At 49.8% G+C, this 21,404-nt stretch overlaps 1 protein-coding gene across 2 annotated transcripts in view; it reads left to right on the forward strand.

Annotated features, from left to right (window-relative positions):
- Positions 1 to 458: 458 nt before the first annotated feature.
- Pkp1 (plakophilin 1) overlaps positions 459 to 21,404 on the forward strand; it is a 45,239-nt gene continuing 24,293 nt past the window's right edge. For both annotated transcript variants that reach the window (XM_005073424.4, XM_040738415.1), the window contains exons 1-2: positions 459 to 844; positions 10,431 to 10,537. In XM_005073424.4, the coding sequence (XP_005073481.1) occupies positions 643 to 844; positions 10,431 to 10,537 (309 nt within the window). In that variant the 5' untranslated portion in view covers positions 459 to 642. The remainder of the gene's footprint in view (positions 845 to 10,430; positions 10,538 to 21,404) is intronic.

Below are 21,404 nucleotides of genomic sequence, written 5' to 3' on the forward strand. Positions count from 1 at the left end.
TGGGTTGCCCCTGTAGGACTGAGCGGTGTCTTGGGACAGAGACTGTGTTTCTGCCATGAGCCTGGGAGCCCCCATGGACAAGGCTGGTCTCTGCCATGACCTCAGTGCTTAAGGGGCACCTTGCTTTAGGGAGCGAGAGCAGCGGGAGCTGAGCAAGAAAAGTTCCCTTTTTGCTCGATAGACGTCCCCCCCCCCCTCGATCCTGAGCTGAGCACACACTTTCTCCAGGAGTCAGTAGGAGCAACACCGAGGGGCGTCTCCCCTGGACCTCAGGGGAGGGAGAGAGGAAGGACGAGGCTGGGACCTTTGCACACGGGCCCTCCCCGCCCCGCACCCCCCCCAACACACACCCCAGTGCCCTCCTGGCAGAGGCAGTGCCCTGCAGCTCGCGTCTGAGCGGCGGCCGGTGGAGTGGGTGGCGCAGGGCAGGGGTGGTATATCCTGTCTGACGGAGGGCGGGCCCCGCCAGTGCCTGCCGAGGGACGAGCCGGGGCGGAGGCACCAGGAGCAGCAGCCGGGAGCTCTCACGCGGACCAGCGCTCTATGGCCATTGGGAACCGCTGAGAGGAGAACACGCACCCGAACTCCCGCTGCACCGCACCCCGCGCCTCTCGGCTTCCCCAGCCCGCGCCCTCGGCCACCATGAACCACTCGCCACTCAAGACCGCGCTGGCGTACGAATGCTTCCAGGACCAGGACAACTCCACGCTGGCTTTGCCTTCAGACCAAAGGATGAAGACCGGCACGTCGGGCAGGCAGCGTGTGCAGGAGCAGGTGATGATGACCGTCAAACGGCACAAGTCCAAGTCTTCGCAGTCGTCCACCCTGAGCCACTCCAACCGAGGTAAAGGCGCGCTGTGCCCTTGGGACATGTGCCCCTCCCGACGTGCTTCTGTCTGCTGGTGGGGACTGAGCGTCAGTCCACCCCATGGGCTCTTCGAGGAGTGACCACAGCCCAGCTCTCAGGCCATTGCCACAGAGTGGACTTGCCCGCCTCAGGCTAGCCTGCTGCTGGAGCTAGAGCACGCTGTGAATCCGGACGTGTAGCTCATTGAGGGACTTGGTTTGGAGTGGGTCCACCCTGTAGGTCAGGAGCTCCTGTGGGTCAGTAGTGCGCTGTGGGTCAAGATGGGTAGCTCACTGGGAGACCTGAATCCAGATGGCTCTTAGTTTTCTTTTCCCGCTCCTGCGGCCTCGTATTATCTTGAAGTACCATACCAGCCTCTTATTGTCTTGAAGTGTTGGTCCTGGAGTCCCATGTTCAGCACTCTCTCCTACCACCTCCTCCCATCCACCCTCCCCAGGGTTTGCACCTTTAGCCTCCAGCTTTCCCAGGCTCGGAGGGACAACATCCCTAGTGAAGGTGGTGTATAGAACAGGAAAAAGAGTGACTGAATTAGTGTGATCGAGTTTGGGTTCAGGAGAGGCACTGTGGGATGAGGCGGTAGTCAGGGACATTCCCTTTCTCCCCCCTCATCAGTCCCTGGGGCTCTCTACCAAACTGGGAATATGTAAATCTGACTAGAAGACCTCCATAGGGCCAGTGCTCCTACGGAAGGGGGGCCAGGTGACTGCCCCTTTTTCTAATAGATAATACACAGCCCCTTCTTCTGACCCAGCTTGAGTAGAAAATAGCGTCAAACCGGAAATGAATGCGTGATGTGGGAGAAACACTCCTAGTCTCAGCTAAGTCTCCTTTACCAGTTTGGGCTTCCAGTCCTGACCTCACCCCAGGGTCTGTGAGTGACAAGGCCCAAGATGGGTGGAGGTCAGGAGAAAGGGACCGAGATCCTGAAACTGAAGGTGGAATGTATACCTGACGAGTTGCAAAAGTAGAAATTTAGAGTAAAACTGTCATACAAAGGATTCCCAGTGAGAAATATGCCAACTTCTGCTTATCAAATATCATTAACAAAACTATGTTTACTTGTTTTTATTAATTAGCCAAATTGAGTAGAATGCTAATAAGAGACACGCTGTGAACCAATCCAAGTTTATTAGAGTCCTAGGAGACAGTGAAGGCAGAGGCGAGCAACCGAGGAAATGGACTTACAGTGTGCCCACAGCCCATACTCTCTGCCCCGGGCTTGTTCTTTCCCCTGTGCTCCCTAGTGAAGTCTCTGTAGAGCTAAGGGAGAGAAAATGGCTGTCGGCTGACTCTGCCGCCTCCCACACCAGAGGCTTTGCTGTTCTCTGTGCCCTTTACCCTTGTCTGGGCTCCTGGCTCGTCTCCTACCAGATGTGCACTCCCTTGCCTCATCCCCTTTTATTTGGTGCCTTTGTCACTGCTTACTAGCTTCATTTGAAAGCAGGTTTGGAGTGACAAAGGGCTTCATCCAGCCACAGCCCAGGGCACAGCTTAAGGCCACCCACTCTTCTCTGGCACATGCTTGACCTTGTCCCCTTCCACCCCTACTCTGCCAGCCTCAGCTCCTGGCTACCGAGGTCAGGAACATCTCAAACTGGGTCCATGGCCCCATCGTCCCATCATCCCTTCTCCCTGCCTATCAGGATGGGCCCTGACATCTGCTGTCCCAGAATGCTGCTCCTAGCGTTTGGTCTATGTGGGTAACCATCTGACGGTGTCTCTACCAAAGGTTCCCCCAAGGGGATTCAGCCAGGTGAGGGCTTAGGGCTGGTGCTAATGCCTCCTAATGCATATTTGTCCAGAAACTCTCCTGAGACTGGCCCTGTAGGTGTGTCTCCTCTAACCTCAGCCTCTGGGGAGGTTCCCAAAGGGGGCCAGTTTTCCCAGCTGGAATAGGCGGTTGGGGCACTTGGAGCTGGTGTGTCTGGTTTATCTGGCTTTGTTTTCGTCAGATTTCTCCGTCCTCTTCATTTGCAACGCCCAAGCATTCCGTATTTGCTTCATGGCCACTCTGCTCTCTTTCTCCTGGTGATTTCCATGCCAGGAGTCTGTTTTCCATCCTGGCAGAGACCAGTGGGCAGCTGTGGAAAGCCTCCTCTACTGCCTGGACACTTGATTTCTCTCATAGTCTTCTCCTGGAACAAAGCATTGGTTTCAATGGGTCCTGAGTTCCTGGTGTCACATCCAGGACCTCTCTGGTTAGAAACCAGCTCTAAAGAAGGCTGGCCCCACCCAAAGGGTTGCTTGGCAGAATAGCCACTGCTCCTCATTTACCCATGACCCTGGTGGTTAGAAGAGGCTTTTCCTTTCTCCTCAGAGCCTTGTCCACCAGGTCTACCCTTGTCCCTTGTTCTTTTTAAGAAGGGAACTTGAACTGTTGTGGGAGCTAGAGAAGGAATCTGACACTGCTTAAAGGCACACCTCTACCTATCCCCTCCTTATCCATGGTAGATCAGATTCTTCAGTTTGGCCATGAAGTCCCCAAGAGGGTTGAAGACCATGCAGAGGGAGGTGGCTATCTACCAGTTGGAACTGGCCATGTAGTTGCTCTCCTGTGCTCTCAGGGTGTCCCATCATGTGTCAGGGTGTTAGGCAATTTTCTTCCTGACTGTATGAGAAAGGCAAATGGTGGTGGGGTGGGGGTGGAGATGTCGAATCTGTTCAGCAAGGGACTGTTGACATCCCTGAAGGTGGGGAAGGCCCTCTGGTTGTTGACGATGGTCTCTCCTATGAGGCTGAAGGGCTGACAACCAGTTACACCTTCCAGACTTGTACAACTCATTTGGAATCTCTTCGTACATATCTCACTTGATACGAGCGCAACAGCCACTACCACGACATACTGGTCACACACAAAGTTCCATAAAAGGGGATGCCTCCTACTTCCAAAGAACCCAGTATGACCAGCATTTGAACTACAAGATGTTGCCTACTTAGCTGTCTGCGATTCTAAATTCCCACCTTGGGTCAGAAGTTCTCCCTTCACAGAAATGATATTTCCCACTAAAACACAGAGCCTTTATTCCCCTGTACTCGGAGACTGGAGCTTGGCAGGGATCATGGAGGTGCCTGCTCACCTTCCAAGGTTCCCGCCTGTTCGGGCTCACGGCCTCATGCCAGTCCCTCCTGCTATGAAAGGGCAGCCTTGGGTGGCCCTGCCTTTGGTGGCTTGCATATTTGTATTTGTCTGTGTCTCAGCATGAACCCCTGCCCGAGGAAGGCTCTGCTCCTTCCACTCTTGAAGGCTGCCCTTCCCTGGCCACGGACAATGGGTAGACATCACCATGGAGCTGTTTTCTCGGGCGCCAAGTGGAGATGAGGGATGGTAAAGGGCATTTGTGTTTAAGCTTGTTCCAGAGGCAAAACATACTAATTAAACTTCAAGTGAACTAATTCTGTTTCTTTACCATCCTTGAAGTTGGGGTTTTAGCCAGTATTTCTGTTGACCTGTTACAACACATGCAAAAATGTGGAGTATCCCAGGGTGTTTTGTAGCAAACACTGTTTGTTTTCCTGGATCCCATCCCCTGCTAAGCTCACTAGCAGAGTTTGTAAAAATATATTGGAGGGTAGAAGGAGGGAGCAGTGACCACTCTGCCAGGTAACCTGTGTGGTAGGGCTGCCCTCCCAAATCGTAAATACTAATATGTCATTTAATCTAGGTTAGAAATCTGAAAAGTGCTTCTATGATGGGATATGACTGCTAGAAGGTATATGATGCTTGACCATAATTAAGTGGAATGACGTCAGGTATCCTTATTTGATACTCTTTGTAGTTTTGTGTTATACAAGTACATACATTCTTCACATGGATATAGGTGTTGTAGATATACAGTTACTCTATACACACAGACATACACAATTACATACATATACATGCTCCAATACACATGAATATACACATATATGTACACATATATTTACATGTGATACACACCCATGTGCATGCATATATACATAGGGTTATACATACAAACACTACACACATGAACATATACGTGCATGCATGCATGCATTTAGTGCATACATCTATGTATACATGTGGCTATTTTACATTATGAATATATTTCCACACATGAGTATGCACATTTACCATATGGATCTGTTCACAGAGACATACACCACCTCCTGTGCATGCCCATGTACAGATACACACATAGCACATAGCCTAGGCATGTACACATACCACACCTTACAACTTGTACTGTGGCAGGAATCCAGCTTGGCTATTAGCTATGCTGTCTTGGGCAAGTCACTGCCTTTCTCTGGGTCTTTGCAGCTGTTAGGAATTGGGTAAGATCATATCAAAAGTACTTTGTGCCCTTTGGAGCAAGATTTATACTTCCCTCCCTCTGTAGAAACATTGCCCAAACTGTCTGCAGCTGTCCTTTCCTCAAGACGCCCCAGTGGCTATGTCTCTGTAGTAAATGCCTCGCTAGCATACGAAAGTAAAGTTCCCATCAACTAATCTCAAACTTGGCTGCTGATTGGAATGACCTGGGAGGTTTTTAACACCAGTACCTAGGTCCCGTTGTCTGAGACTCTGATTTAGCCAGTATAGGGGCAGCATTGGAAGTGGTTCTCTAAAACCCTCAGCGGATTCTGCTGTGTAGCAAAGTTCAGGACTATGATCCCCGCCACCACCCTTGACTCATGACACACCAGCACGAGGATTCCCAGTACCTGACATGCCATTCACTCACTCTTCCTGTAGTGATGGGTTTTGCTCCTGACCACAATTGAGTTTCCCTCTACCCCTCGCCTACTCTAACCCACCATCCTGCTAATGCCAGGTCTGTTTCCATAGAAAGCTCCCATGCTCCACCCATGCTGTGGGTTTGCTTGTGGCTACACAGGTACCATTGGAAAGAACAGGCTCCATCAGAGCTGGCCTTGCTCAGCAGAGCCTGTAGGAGCCTTGTGAGGCTGAGGAAAGTGTGCCCTGTGAACGCAGCATCTTGTGTTTTGGGCTTTCTGTTGTGCGCATATGCCCAGGAGGAGGCCAAGAACCACAGCAGAGTGCTTGATGGAGTTGTATTGAACAGTCTGCCTTTCCTAGGATCCTAGGAGCTCCAGAGAAGGAGAAGCAGTTGACAGTGTTTCCTGTGGCTAGGCAAAGGCTTAGGAAGCAGGCTAGCCCAAGTCCTCCTGGGACACTTGAACGTCTATTCTCACAGTCCATTTCTCCTCAACTCTTGAATATCTTGTGAGGGGGTAGTGTCACACTCGAAGACACATCAGCCTTGTGGGAGAGAGATACTGGCTTCCAGAGAGGGTTCCCTCTGACAAGTCCAGCTCATCAAAGTAGGGAGATTTGGGAGAAGAAGGGAAGCAGAGGAGTTTCAGATGTCCTCTACCTCTGAGGGCTCTCTGTTCAGGAGGGCTGTGTGTTGAGGTCCTTTTTGATGTAGAAGTTGGATCTGGTGCTGGAGGTGAGGTGAGTCTAGTTTAAGTATAAAGTTCCTTGCTTTGGGAGCGCTCAAGTTTCTGGAAGAAGTGTATGCAAGGGTGCATGGATGCACACACACACACTCACACACTCACATGCATACACACACGCTCTCACACACTCACATGCATGCACACACACTCACATGCATGTACACACGCACACACAGTTGTACAGACCCCACACTGCAAGAAATATACTAGCCAGCATAGATAAGAGTAAACATAGCCATTGGACCCAGAGCTAATACAATTGTGATGAAGGTTTGTGGTATCAAAAGATGGGTAAGCTCATCTATAACTGCATTTTGAGCAGGGTATTGAGTGCAGAGAGGGGGTTGACTCAAGAAGAGAAAGAAAGCTTCAAGTGCAATGTGTGTCACCTGTTTGAAAGCTTGGAAGTGGAAAAGAATGAGTTGCCCCTCCCATTTGTACCTGCCTTTCAAATATTTTGTAGCTGATAAAGCTTGGGTTGCCCACATGACTTGAGAACAGCAGCCAGTCTCATCTAAGGCACAAAAGAGAAGATGAACACAGGGACAACTGTCCTCAGTACAGTAGACTGACATGGTCTCACCTAGTGAAACTCTACATTGGAACAGACTGAGGCAAGAAACTCACATTGCTTGCAGAACAGGGAAATGCATCTATGTTCTATGGTGTTAGAGTCCTGTGTGTAGGCAGATGTGTGTCCCAGTGGTGATGCCCAAGTTGAGATGGCTGCCAGCTTCACTGAGAAGTCACCATCATGTTTGTTCATAGCGAATTCACCTACAGATAGAAGAGTGGAAAGGCAAACTCTTGTTGGGAAGGACAATGTGATTCTGAGGCATGAACCTGATGTTCAGATCTTTTCCCTTTACCCTCACCCACAGGAAAGAGAATCCTTCTGAAGGAGGTGGGTTTAAGCACCTGTAATTTCGTGCAGCCCCCTCTCTTGTTCCAAATAACACTGCCCTCCAAGAACCTTTGGGGGTAGTAGAGGCCCTGGCTGATAGAATTCTAAAAGTTTAATTCCATTTGGCATTAAATGGAGGTGTTGAGCCCCTAGGGACCAGAGCACCTTTCCTACAGGACTGGACAAGGAAGAAAAATGATACCAAAATGTCCAGCTCAGGCCAATTAAGCCAAGTCACAGCTTGAGCAGTGCCTAGTACGGGATCCCTAAGGAAGAGAATCTATGACTCTGGCTTTGCAACGTGCCCAGAGTGCCCAATGGAAGAGAGAGTGCAGGTACGAGCTGGAAATGAAGCAGATGCAAGTATGGCTAGCCACGAAAGGCTTCCTAGGAGTAAGTTTTGCAGAAGTGGAGAGACCAGGTGGAGAGTGAGCTGCCATGGTTACACTTGCCGAGATGCTCAATGTTCTTGCTGCTGAACTTTTTTATGGAGGACATGGCTTACCATCCGGACAGCCTGGGGTCAGGAGGGAGGTGGTGGTTTCTGTGTGAGAACAGTGCTGTTACAGAGAGAGCTCACCTTCTCTCCCTGACTACTGCTAGGCGTGACTCTGAGTGTGTCACATGTCTAGATCCCTCCCCACCTTGCCACCCCTGCAGCAATGCGTCTACCTTCTGCCAGAGAAGCTATGCTGGCTGGCATAATGGCTGCCTCACTCTCACGGGGAGCCAAGCAGCTCCCTAATTGCAGATAGGTTTTGGAGGATGCCTTCAGAAGTTGCCTGGAAGGAGCCAACCAAATGAGAATTACAGCTCAGAGCTGTTTTCACCTGAGTCACCGTGAGCCATGGGGATGAGCTCTGGGATTTATAGAGTATTTCATCCTCTGCTTCCATCTGTCCATCTGTCCATCTGTCCATGTGTCCACTTCTGACTCCATGGAACAGTTCCTACTTCGCCTGGAGAACGCCCAAGAGGGCAGCGAGGCTGGTGAAGGGCATGGAAAGGGGAGATGGTTTATCTGACCTGTGGGCGTCAGGGCATGCTGGTAGATTCCCTCTCACCAGGGTGGAGGCCTGGGTGGGAGCCTCCGGGAGATGATTTTAAAGTAGGAGGCCTCCCTGGGGCTTTGTTGAAGTATCTGTCACCACCCCAGAGTTTCCATCTGGAAGTAGCTGGCTGACCCATACCTGCCCTTTGGGGAGAAATGCCTGCTCAAGAGATGAGAGCCAAGCAGACACTGGCCTGCCAAGCTCTAGAAGAGATGACGGACATGGGCTGGATCAAGGCGGGTGAGACCCAGATGTCAGTTCCGTGGAGTCTTGATGATGTCTCTGCCTGGCTGTGGCTCCTTCTCTGGTGACCGAGTCACAGAATTCTTCCTGTTACTTACGAAAACACAATCTGTCCAGAGAAGCAGCTGCAGTTTGGATGGGGTCAGGAGCAAACTTACTGTACCAGCAGAGGGCTGGGAGTAAGTCAGAGGCTCTGTGGACCAGGAAGAATTCTAGAACTCTTCTTTTAGGGGAAGGCCTGGACCTGGGCCCTATGATGTGAGATTCTGGGGCTCTATGGATGGGAATGCCCCTGAGGCAAGAGGCAGAGGAGGCAGGGTCAGTCATGGTTGCCTGCCTTGGAGCTCTGGGAGTGTATGGACCATTTAGGATACAGTGAAACTGCTTTTTACAGAAAAAGAAGCTAACACCCTGGGAGAGCTTGGGGGCCAGGCACAATTAGACTTCTGGAGCAAACTATGACTGCCACAGCCAGTCTCCATAAATACCGCTCACCCTTCAAGGTGAGGAGTGGGAGTCTAATACCGCTCACCCTCCAAGGTGAGGAGTGGGAGTCTAATACCGCTCACCCTCCAAGGTGAGGAGTGGGAGTCTAGGGAAATGCCTCTTGTTGTGGGTCTGGCACTGGACAGAGGACATAGCCCTGAGCAGGATGCTGGCCTGATTCTGAAGTGCCTGTCTTGTTCTTGGTCCCAATGCAGACAATTTGGTTCCCAGGAAATGACCAAGAACTGTGTGGGTTTGGCAGAGTGTAAGGGTTAATGGATTTAAGGGAGGTAAAGGTCCAGCCCCTCTCCCCCTTAGACAGGCTTTTTGATGGGGGGCGGGTTTCAAGCATCACTTTAGGAGAAAGGGGTGTGCACCCCTGTAAAAAGGTTCTGCCTGCTAACCCAGAGGGTACATTTAATAAGAGTGAGCAAGCCTTGCTACAGATATGCAGGTCAGAGAACCATGGCATATTTTTAATGGAGTTCCCAATGTAGCCAAGGAAATATGGATACCAGGTGACACATGACTTGGGATGCACGAGCACAAAATAGCTGAGACCACAGAGATTTCCTTAAGAGGGACTTAAGGGCTCCCTGAAGGAGATGACGTCTTGAGACATCACCGAGAGTCCTGTTTCATGACATTAGGACCTCAAACAGAGCAACTTGCTCGAAGTTGGGACTGTGTTACAGGCCTCCCCACTCACTGCCATTCTGTGAAAAAGAGAGAAGGAAGATAGGTTCCTGCCACGAACCTTAAATCCAGCCTGCTTTTTGTGATTCAAAGCTACTTTGCAGCTAATAACCCTAATGACACTCTGCCCTCCCTCAGAGCCTGTCATTTGTAGGTCTCCAAGCAGTGTGCAAACATTAATTAATCCACACTGGGCCTTTGAGGTTGATCATTGTTCCCCCTTTGCCAGCGGGAGGACCTCAGAGGAGAAGGAAGGGGCAGGCTACCTGATCACCTGTGGGTGCTGGGCTCGGGTTGCAATTCACAGTCCTGACAGAAGCAGACTCTACAGTGTGCACTGCTGTGTGGCTCTAACCTTGGGAGTCTGGACCTGGAATGTTGAGACCCTGTCTCCCTTCCCCGAGTGGGAAGCTCATCTTTGTGGATCATGGGCTGGTGATTCCCTGTGCGGGAGCTGCTGTTCTCCAAGGCTCTCCAGGCAAGCTCCTGACCTGTAGGTGTCAATGAGTTCCAGGGGGTCTAAGAGCTGCCCTGTGGCAGTCTGGTGGCTCTTTGCTGGGCACTGGCTATGGAGGGTATGGAGAGAGATGGGCATGGCCAGCCATTCTCCACCCTGCCCCCAGGAACGCAGACTGCCTCCTCCATGGAGGTTGTGGACCTGGATGTGGGTGATAGTACGGGAACAGGGAGGGGTGAGATGATGGTCATCCCTGCCTAACCTCCCTGCCCTACCCTCCAGGTTCCATGTATGATGGGCTGGCCGACAATTACAACAACTACGGGACCACAAGCAGAAGCAGCTACTTCTCCAAGTTCCAGGCAGGGAATGGCTCGTGGGGCTATCCGGTAAGGAACTGCTTCTGTTCAGAATGTCTGTGGGCATGGTCTGGGGTTCCCGATACAGAAAGCTTTCACTGGTTGCTCAAAAAGAGAAATACAGACTCCAGTCAGTAAATGAGGACTTCAGGTCTGACCAGGGCTATTAGCTTGCCCGTTGCCTCACAGGGAACTCTGCGCAGCCTCCTTTGTGCTGACTGGGGATTTCTGGGTATCTCAGGTGAGAACATTTTAGAAAAAGCATTATCCAAGTCTATTTCCCAACTTTTCTGATTTTGATCAAGGGGATGTAAGAAGTCTGAACCCTGGAGGTCCATTGTAGACAGAGGCTTTAAGGGAAATTATGCAGTATTTTCTCTTTTCATGTGTATTGGTGAATAAAACAGAACCCAGAAGGTCTCCTGAGACCAGGGGAACATGTCCATTGCAGCAACTTCTATGAAGTCTGCCTTGGCTTGCAGAAGAACTTTGCTTGATTTTACTAGTCAGAAAAGTTTGGGTTCAAACTCAAGTCCTGCCACTCACTAAGCATGCATCTTTGGGTTTCAACTTCTGGCCTTCAAGTTCATCACAAGCAAAGTAGATATAATCAAGTATTCTTGGGTTATTGTCAGGATTAAATGAAACTAATACACATAAAAAGCAGATTACAATTTGTAAGGTTTTAAAGATTAATGTGGGTGGACATAATTCTATATCCTTTAATCCGGGTTCTGGCTCTGTCTTTCTAAATGCCTTCCACCAAGCTGCCTATTTCCTGAACAGAGCTGAGCTCTGTATGAAGCACTGTGGTAGGTGTTCTGGATAAATCATATGAATCAGTACGTGGTTGTCCTATTCTGAAACTGGGGATATTGGTTCCCAAGGATTCCCAGAATCCTCAAATTCCATGAGTTGTGTTTGCTTTTGCTAATTCGACATTAGCCTGCATTGTTCTTGGAAATTCTTTTGCGGCTCAGAGATAAAAGATATAACTCTGTGCAAAGCTGTGGATGTGTCTTCTTGGGGCTCCAGGGTCAGCAGCATTTTGTTTTGAACAAATGGCCACATATGTAACTCCAAGCTGCTGAAGACCCTGGGGTCCTAGGTGAAGAAGGGTTGGGTTGTGTATTTAATGTTCTTTCCTTGTGACTTGATTTCCTTTCTTTAACTGTTTTGTGGAGGCTAACTGTGGAGGATGTATCTCCATGGACAAGAACGAACTCAGTCTGCTACAAGTTCATTTCTCATCCATGGGGGTGGGGGTTATATCAGTTGTCACTCTCAGTACAACATAAATTTAATTGATGAAACCAAATAAGCTTGCAGAGCACCCAGAGATGTGAAACGGCTTTAATACAAAGGACAATGTCCACATAGATTCAGAAAACTCCATAGTAATGCAGAGTAGAGGGATTAGCTAAGACTCCCCCAAAAGACTAACAACTGGATCTACTGATCCAAGTGAATAATGCTAACATTATACATGTTCATGATCATGTTAACAAAATATATGTTCTGTGCTACCAGGCTAGAACACAGTATAGCCAAGACTATATAGAGCTTAGAGGTTTCTGGGCTGTTTCTGCTCACTTCTGTGACTCCAGATAAAATTTGTAACCACTCTATGCCTCAGTTTTCTCCTTCATAAAATGAGACCGATGGTACCAGTTTTTCTACTTCATTCGCATGTTGATATCATGCTACATTAACTATGTTATCAAACGGAGAGTGTAACCATGGAAATGTGGGAGGAGGTGTTTCTAAAATACCTCATATGGCCTGTGCCTTCCTAACATTTTCTTCTAGATAATTAATCCTTAGTTGTCTCACTCGCCTTTTAATGCTCCCAAACAGCCCCCACACCTCCTTGTGCCCATTTTCTGACAACCACTGAAAATCCCTTTCCTTCCCCGCGCCCTAAGGCCCATCCCTCTTCACTCCTTTGCTGGCAACACTGCAGACATGACTCATGACAGGGTAGCTGCTGAGGCTTGTCCCGTCTCCTCTCAGTTCAGGAGAGGCTATGGGAACCGGGAAGAGCTGAGCACACACGAGGATTTGGCAGAGGGAGGGGGGGCTGAGAGGAGAGGAAGTAGAATAATTGATATTGAAGCCAGACATATAATCAGCTGGGCACTGGACAAGGCCCTATGGGGTCCAGGTTTAGAGAGGAGGAGAGTGGAAGAAACAGTAACAACAATCTATGGTGTGGGATAACCCATGCCTGTGGGACTTTCCCATGGTTGGTACAACTAGCATGAAATGTTGTGTTTCCCACCCTCTGGTGAAACCAACATGGCAGCCCAAGGCAGGGAATGCAGAGAGGAGGGTGTGGTCCATCTACACGGGCATTGTCAGCGTTTTTTCAGGAGTTTCTGAGAGCTGGTGAGGGACCGTTTCCTGCAGACACATTCTGTTCATTCATTCAGTCAGCCAGCTGGCGTTGAGTAAATGCTGGGCACAGCGTCCCTCGAAGCACTCTGTGGATGAAGATGCAAAGATTCACTTTGTCCTCAGTGAACTTCTAGTCAAGTTGGGAGAAGGAAGGAGCTACAGAAATAGAATAAAGATAATGGTTTCTGTCCTGAAGGATTACACCAATGCCCTGATCAAATGCTTCTGACCTGCAAATGTTTTTAAAAGGAGCTGTTTTTGGTGTGTTTTAGAAGCCGTATAGGCACCAGCGACTTCTTTGTTAAGACTCCATGTTAGATTAGAAGCAGTGTTTCCCATTCTAAGCTCTTCATTCTTCAGATTTGGTTCCAGTTCCAAATAGCACACCATTCTCAAATTCCAAAGCTTTATCCCTAGTGAGTAGATATTTTCTGTAAATGAAGAGGGATTCTATAGGCAATTCTAAAAGAAAATTCTAACAGTATTTTAAAATCTTTCGTATTTCATCTGTGACCAAATATGTCACGTGTTTTAGAAAACTGATGATGAAGAGTCTATAATACAGCTTAGCATGGAGTGATTGTGATGTACAAGAAGCATCCAAAGGCTTAAGGAGGAGACTGGTCCAAAGACAATCATTCACCTCAGCATCCTCCTCCTGACTGTGGGTCACTCTCGCCTCCTTCTTCAGAGACGAGAATTTGCTGGAAGACAGTATTAGAGCCCAAGGGGACTACAGAGGGAGGAATCTGTGCGATGAGACAGAGTACCCCACACCTGACACCGCAGGTGGGCTGACGCTGTCCCCGTTCTTAGAGTCTGAGCAGTGGACACTTAGAGCTCCAATGAGCTTTGCATTCTACAGATGAGTAAACTAGGGCCCAAAGACAATAAATGACTCATTGGAGGCCACATAGATATTTGATAGTAAGGCGACCTAGATCCTGACCTACTACCTGCTAACCTGGGAATTTGGCTTTTCTTGCTCTAGGTGCTTATAGTTTTTGTGGCAATCATTGTATCAGTCACCATAAACCTCTGCGTGTTGGCATGGCACCTGCGTTTGAGGAACTCCCAAGAAATCCCCAAATGAAATGCTTTCATTGCTCTCTTCCCCGACTTCTAGCCAAGCCGTCTGTCCTTGAGGGAGTCTAATGCCAACAGAAGGAAGTGAGCGTGCTTTCTTTTCCTAGCCTGGAACTCTGTTCCTTCAGTAATAATTATTAGTGGGGAGTGGAGGTCGTAGTAAGCTGGTTCTAGTTAGGAAATGGGAGCCTTTTGGTGCCTCTTAGTTGTCTGTGTAATGGGTCACTTGAATACCATCCTCTGGGCCAGGTAGAGCAGGAAGAAGGGAATAGAACTGAGGCCATTTGGAAAGCATGGATATTCTATTCTAAAGCTGTAAAAGTCACTGTCATATGGGTCTGTCCCAGATGCAGCAAGAGCTTTCCTACTTTTTAAGCAAGAAACACGTCATGAGCATTGAGTGATTTTGAGAGTTTTACGAGTAAAATGTCCTTTGGTTGTGGATTGAACTTGACCATCCTTCCCAGGATCAGATCTATAGAGGAGAGAAGTCATGTGTTGTCACCAGCCAGTTGTGAAAACAGGGTGAACCAAGAGAGCAGCCATATCGAATCACACACATGCTCAGTTTAAATCCAGCTTGGCAGTCCTGAGGTGAGAATCTCCAGGAACATAAGGAGAGAGAATCATTCTTTGTCCTGGATCTTTCTCCTAGCTGCTTACCTAATTGATACATCAGTGTTTGGTGTCCCCTTCATGACAGGGTCTTGTGGACTAGAGAGCTTTGCTTTGGATAGAAACAAGCCTGCTCATTCTGGACCCAAAGCAGCCTGTGGGAGCCCCTGGTAGCTGTGTCAGGCTTTGGTGGGAAGTAGGAAATCCAAGCACAGTGTTCTCTGGGTTGGTGCTCTCTCTTCTGTGAGAGTTATACTGTTGGCTATGCAAAGGGCTGGCTTGTGGACACTGCAGAGACATTGCCAGAGAAGCACGGCAGGGCCCCTTTTCCTGGGAGTAGTAAAAAGAGGCTGGCCTTGCTAATCCACAGTTAACAGAGGCTGTGCTCTGTGATGTAGCAGAACAATCTCCAAGCTTGGCTTGGGCCCTTCATCCCACTTCCTGGCTCTCCCTCTTCATCATCTGTGTGATTCCAGGAATGTTCTTAAGCTACCTGAGCCTCAGTCTCTGAAACAGGGGAAATCTCTTTCTCAGTGTAGTAAGAGGACTATGTATATGACCTATCCTACCTGATATAGCAGTTTGAGGCCTGGATTCTAGTCTCAACAGGATTGCTACAAGGTGAGGAACCTGAAGTGGCAAGGAATAAGAATCTTTGATTTGCTCTTTGCCAAAGGCTAGCGTGGGACTTGAGAGCGCACTCGTGACTCTGAGCTGCAGGGTGAAGCCTAGGCGGCCCCTGCTGAAGCTGGTGCAGCTCTTCTAACCCAGAAACTGTGCTTCAACCCTCGGGTGAGCAAAGGCTTCCTTCCTGTTCTCATGTGAGCTTCTCTTCTCACCAGGAAAGCGGAAGTTATTTAGCTCTTGCCACAGCTAGGAGACACGAGTAACTAGCCTGACTTAAAGTTCAGACTCATCATCTCCCATGTCCCCTCTTCCCAGCCCTGAGTGCCACTCTCCATGTGTGCAAGTTGGGACCCTTTAGCAAGCTGGCCTCGGCCTCTTCTCGCAAAGTCCAGGTGAGGGGAGACAGAGTAGGCTCTGGCTCTTGCTCCCATGTAGGCATGGATCCTGCTCTATGAAGGAGCGATTGACGTATTTGCCAACTCAGTGTCCTTGCTGCCAGCTCGTGACTCACCCTCATCCAGCCTTGGGAGATAGGAGGGTCCCACAAAGGCCCCAGGCTATCACCCAACAAGAAGAGACAATGATCCTGCTTGCCAAAGGACAGAATGTGCCACAGAGAGAAAAAGGAGGTAAATGAGAGTTGATGGGTGACTCGGGAGGGGACCCTTCCCTGTACATGTAGCATGTCTCTGCCATTAATCACTGCTATGGGGATGCTCCTGGCACTTCAGCTGTAGAACGATGTGACAAATATCCACATCTGAGGAATCCCTGCATGGACACTCCTTGACAAGCCATAGTCCATCAGAGTGGCTCTGCTTATACCTGAGAAGTTTCTAGATTGGGCAGCTTCCTTTTTATGCTTCTCCCTCCATAGCTGGGTATCTGGAGGCTATGCTTCCCAGCTGAGGACCTCTCAAGGTTCGAATCCATAGCCAGAATCCTTCCTTGGGGAAGAGAAGGGGAGGGATGCTCGCTATGCAGGCCCCACGGTCCTACAGACATAGGAGGGCATGGTTATGGTATTTAAATGCGTAAGGCATCCCTGGGACCAGAGAGGCCTGTAGGAGATGCTAAATGTTGAACTGTGTGAAAGGAAAGGAGAGGGTAGAGAACGTGGCAAGCCCTGGGTCTAGGCCTGGGAGTGAGGGTACTGCTCTGGATATCCCACTGGGAGTGAGGGTACTGCCCTAGATATCCCAAAAGCATGAACATCACCACACCAAGTAGCAGCTTTTGAGTTGGCAGCCCCGGGAGGTCTTACAAGCCCCTCCCACCCCAGCCCAGCTTTCTATAGCCCATCTTTGAGGACCAGAACGCACACTGCCCCTCAAAGAGGATTGAGCATGTCGACCTCTACCCCCCCTCCAATCCTCTGGTCCCCACGAGGGACTTCAGGATATAGGTGAGTGGTGCTTTGTTGGGGATGGTGAAGGAAGGCCAGGTGTAGAGCCAGCCCAGGGCATGGTCAGCAACCCAGGGCGTGGCCAGCATCAGGCCCTTCTCAGAAAACCCCCAGAAAAGAATGCTACCGTCTCCTGGGACAGCAAAGTCAGTTTCAGCTTGCTGGGTACAGTTAAAGCAGAGCTCCAAGTGGGTGAGCAGACTGGAGGAACCAAGGCTTAGACTGACTCACTGGGGCTCAATTCCTTCCTTCCTGACTAGGGATTTAGAGGCGCGTAATGAAGTTCTAGCCGCTGAGCATGGAATAAGGTCTTCTTTTAAGAGGGAAGCTTCCAGAAGAGGTAGCCGGTACTCTCATCCCCACCCTTGCATCTTCTAAGTCCAGCCTCCGAAACTTTAGAGGGAGGACGTGAAGAATGAAGAACAATTGTAAATATCTAGCTTTCTTCAGAAGTGATTAAAAGAGTTCTGCTTGGGGCGCTTTTGGAGGAGGAAGGGGGCCTGACAAAAATCAGTCTACTTAACCAGAAAGTCTTTAAAGTCCTTACACTGTGATTACACACAAAGAACAGATGAAACTACGGCCTAAGAAGGGACATAATTAAAAGCTAAATTCCACAGCACATGGTGGCTTCAGCCTCCCTAGGCCTCGGTTTCCTCATCTGTCAATGAAAGCTGGGGGCAGGTGAGGGGATGGTAGGGGCAGGTGAGGGGGGTGGTAGGGGCAGGTGAGGGGGGTGGTAGGGGCAGGTGAGGGGGGTGGTAGGGGCAGGTGAGGGGGTGGCAGGGGGCAGATGATTGCCAAGCTTTCTCAGCTGGAGTCACAGGGCTTGAGGATGTGGTCCTCAGGTTCTGGATTACAGCAAGCAGGAACATGTAAGGCTATCCATCTCGCCCCTCCACATTCTCCGTCAGCGCAGATACTGTGATGATCCCTAGGATTAGGGATGCATTTTGAATTTACACAGAACATTAGTGTTTTCACTCCCTGACTCTATTCCTCGGGTGTCTGTGAGATGGGTGGGCAACCAAGAACATTTGATTTGATTTACGGGAGGATTAAGTGGCAGAAACGTGTTGGCAGAATTGGCAGAGTTGAGTCTGGAGCCCAGAAGGGGTGTGCAGAATGAGTAGAGCCAGGAGCCAGGAGGGGCAGGAGAAGATGGGCGGCGTTCTCTCCCTGCCAGCCGGCTCTTAAGCCAGGAATCAGGGACAAAAAGAAAGGCCATAGAAGTCAAGCGGTCGGTCGAGGGATCTTCTGGTGCCTCGATTGGTGAGAATTTTCCTTTTGTCACTGAGCCCAGAGAGACAAATGCAGTAGCCTTTCCCAGGTGGGTGGGAGAACGGTCCCCACCCTTTGCTAGGGTGAGGCTCAGCTTTCTCCCCCAGGGCCCTGGCAAGTCTCTGCGAGGCCTGCCTGCCTACCTGCCCCAAGAGCGCAAACTCAGCTGAAAAACAAAATCAAATCTGGTTGTGGAGGGGCAGGGCGGGGAGGAGATGAGAAGAGTCTCAGGTGGGGAAAGAGGCAGCTTGGGGGCCCGCCCCTCCACCCCACCCTGCGTACAGGGGCGTGGCCTTGAAGGGGAGGAAGTCAGGACTGAGCCAGGTTGGCCAGAAGGCTATGACTTCAGCAATGGCTGAGATGCCTGCTCAAAACCAAAAGCCTTCTGGAGTGGTCTGCGATCGGAGAAACTGAGGCTGTGGAAAGGAGGCTGACTGCCCAAGCCTGCACACCTAGGCAGCGGGGGAAGGGGACTGAATCCAGGTCTCCCTCTCTCAGGCTCAGAGTCCTTGGCCCCTGACGACCTTAAGCTTCTCTTTGGCACCGTAACATTCCCAAAACCCAGGTCGTGAGCACGCGAGTATCCCAGTTTTACAAAGCCATCATGCCAACTATTGCTTACTTACTGTCCAGGGAATAATTTTTCGATTTCAGGGCATTTCCTTTGAAAAGAAATCACATATCGCTAAGACAGACGACACAAACGGTACTCTTTGCTATGAAAGAAAGGCTAGCCAGGACCTTGATAACCCATGTCAACAGTGTGAAACAGGAGACCATGCAATGCTTTCGAGGTGCATTTGCTGCACTGGAAATGTTGAGCTGTTTTGCGCTGAAGGAAATGTCGGTGAGCAATGAAGAAGCACGGGACCCACACTCAGGCTCAGGGTCATCAGACTGGAAATGCGAGAGTTTCTATGTGCTTCAGTGATGGTTACTGCCTGTGTCCTTGAGGTCCCTGAAGTCATCCCACAGCCACCAGTGGTGCATGGCGAAACTATGTGAGGATTCTGAGTCATAAGATAATTATGTGGGATGGGTTTTCCACACTGACTCCCACCCAGGTCATGCAGAGCTCTGTGGGCCAAGGAGAAGACCTGTGGAGCCCCTGTCCCCCAATAAGGCCAGCAGCCTCATGCCTCACTGAATACTTTTTGTGAGTGGAGTATGTGAAGAGGAAGAGCCAAGGGCCAGGTTCTGTGGATGGAGTGCCCCTTTGGGGTTCAGAGACAATCCCCAACTTCTGCCACCTTCACCTAAAATCCCAGTCACCCCTCCGGAGGTCCCACAGTGCCGGGGACAGAGTGGGAGTATTCAGTGAGCAACCAATGACCCATACTTCCCTCTTAGCTACCCTAGAGTCTTGGAGCAGGGTGGTCCAAGCCACCTAAATGCAAAGAAACCCAGCAATAGTTGGCTAACAACAAGGGACTCCAGGGTCCAGCTCCCACTGCCAACCTTAGCACGAACCCCTGTGTCCCCAACACAACTTAGAGACCCAGCAGTATGTTTGAAGCAAGGTGTGGCTTAAGGGAACCAGTCAGTCTTCTATTGCTACACCATGTTCCCACACAGAACATGCCAGCTATAGTGACCACAAGGTCTCCATTGTCCTGGTGTCCTTTGGACCAGAGGGTCTTTTCAGTCCTTCCCCTGGGCAATAGACTTGTGTGACACCAATGAGCAGCTAAGGTTTCTTTTCCTTTGCTCCCCCACCCCACAGTGCTGAAGATAGAACCCAAGGCCTTGCACAAGCTAGACAAGCATTCAGTTACTGAGTTTACCCTTCCCCAAGCTCTATTATCTTCTTAAATATATTGAAGAATCTCTAAGAATCAGGCTACCCCATGGTGCTAGAGAGTCCAGGTCTAGGAGGTACCTGCCTTTTGTTGTTGGTTCATTTTGTTTTGTTGAGATTCTCACTAGGAAGCCTAGAATGGCCTGGAACTCATGGTTCTCCTGGTTCAGCAACCGGGGTGCTAGGATTGCAGACATATGCCACCCAGTACTCTTTGCCACTGAGATTTTGTTCCCATCACCAGACTCTAGTAGCTGGTGGCTGGTGACTGGAGAACAAACATTGAGAGGAGACCAAAGATCTGATTCACGGTCTATCACATCTTAGCCAAATGGCGGAGACCAAAGATCTGATTCACGGTCTATCACATCTTAGCCAAATGGTGTCAGACAAATCAAGGAACTTTCAAAGATTTTCCTTACACAAGGCTACCTCCGAACTGGGCGTTGGTGACACACGTCTTTAATCCCAACACTCAGGAGGCAGAGGCAGGTAGATCTCTGTGAGTTCGAAGCCAGCCTGGTCTATAGAGGGAGTTCCTGGACAGGTTCCAAAGCAATACAGAGAAACCCTGTCTCGAAAAACAAAACAACAACAACAAAAAAAAAATACTACCTCCAGAAAAATGTGTTTCTCAAGTGAGCAGGTAGGGCGTGTACAGGATGGGTGTGTGCTTGTGCACATGAGGATACTCGCATGTGCGTGCTTGCATGTACGTATGTACATCATCTTCCAGAGAGGTGATCGTATACCCAGACATTGGTGGGGTGGCTAAGGGGTGGCCACATGCCTTCTATATGAGGCTCTTCTAATCAGTGGAAATAGATTCAGTTTCTCAGGAGCCCTTGAAGGCCGGAGAAGCAGGCTCCCCATGAGGGCCATCTTCTACAAAGCCTTTGACTCTCTTCTAACAGTGAGAAATACACACAGGCTCAGGGTTCACAGAGGTTCTGCGGCCTCCCTGCTGGCATTTCAGGACAAGGTGGAGACATGGATTGTGAGAGGTCTTGACTTAAACTATCCTTCTGAGAAGTTAGTTTACACTTCCGTGTCCCCCTTACTCCTCCCTTCCTGGATTGATCCATCATCGTGACAGCTGAGTTCAAAATCTAGAGTCCATGACACTGCAGTGTAGACTGACTGACACTCAGCTTATCTGAGTTCATGGGGGAGAGAGAACCAAGGGCCCAGGCTCTCCTGCCACTTGCATACGAGAGAGCCCTGTGTCAAACACCTACTCAGACCTCCCTTCTGGAAGGAAACACTGGGGACTGGAGGGATGGCTTTGTATTTCTACTCTTCTAGAACACCGAAGTTCAATTTCCAGCCCTCAAGTCACACGGTTCATAACTCTCTGTAACTCTAGTTCCAGGGGATCAGGCACCTTGTCCTCTCTCTGTTGGCACCTGTACTAACCTGCACCTATCCGCATGCAGACACACACCCCTATACAGTTAACAATCATTTTCTTTTCATCTTTAAAAAGCAACATGTGTGAAACCCCATGTCCTTGTGCCCACACTCATTCTGGCAGTGGCAGGAGCTAAAACAGCCCCACTTTGCCAGTGTGCTGTAGGGGGCAGGAGAGGAACTGGGTGAGTGACAATGCGGGGGGGGGGGGGAGGGGGCAGAGACAGCAGGCGCTGTTGCTGGCATGGTGGCCGGTTCTGACGGCAGCAGTCATTGAG

The sequence above is a fragment of the Mesocricetus auratus genome, unplaced genomic scaffold, assembly GCF_017639785.1.
Source record: "Mesocricetus auratus isolate SY011 unplaced genomic scaffold, BCM_Maur_2.0 Super-Scaffold_100676, whole genome shotgun sequence".
In the NCBI taxonomy this organism is placed as follows: domain Eukaryota; kingdom Metazoa; phylum Chordata; class Mammalia; order Rodentia; family Cricetidae; genus Mesocricetus; species Mesocricetus auratus.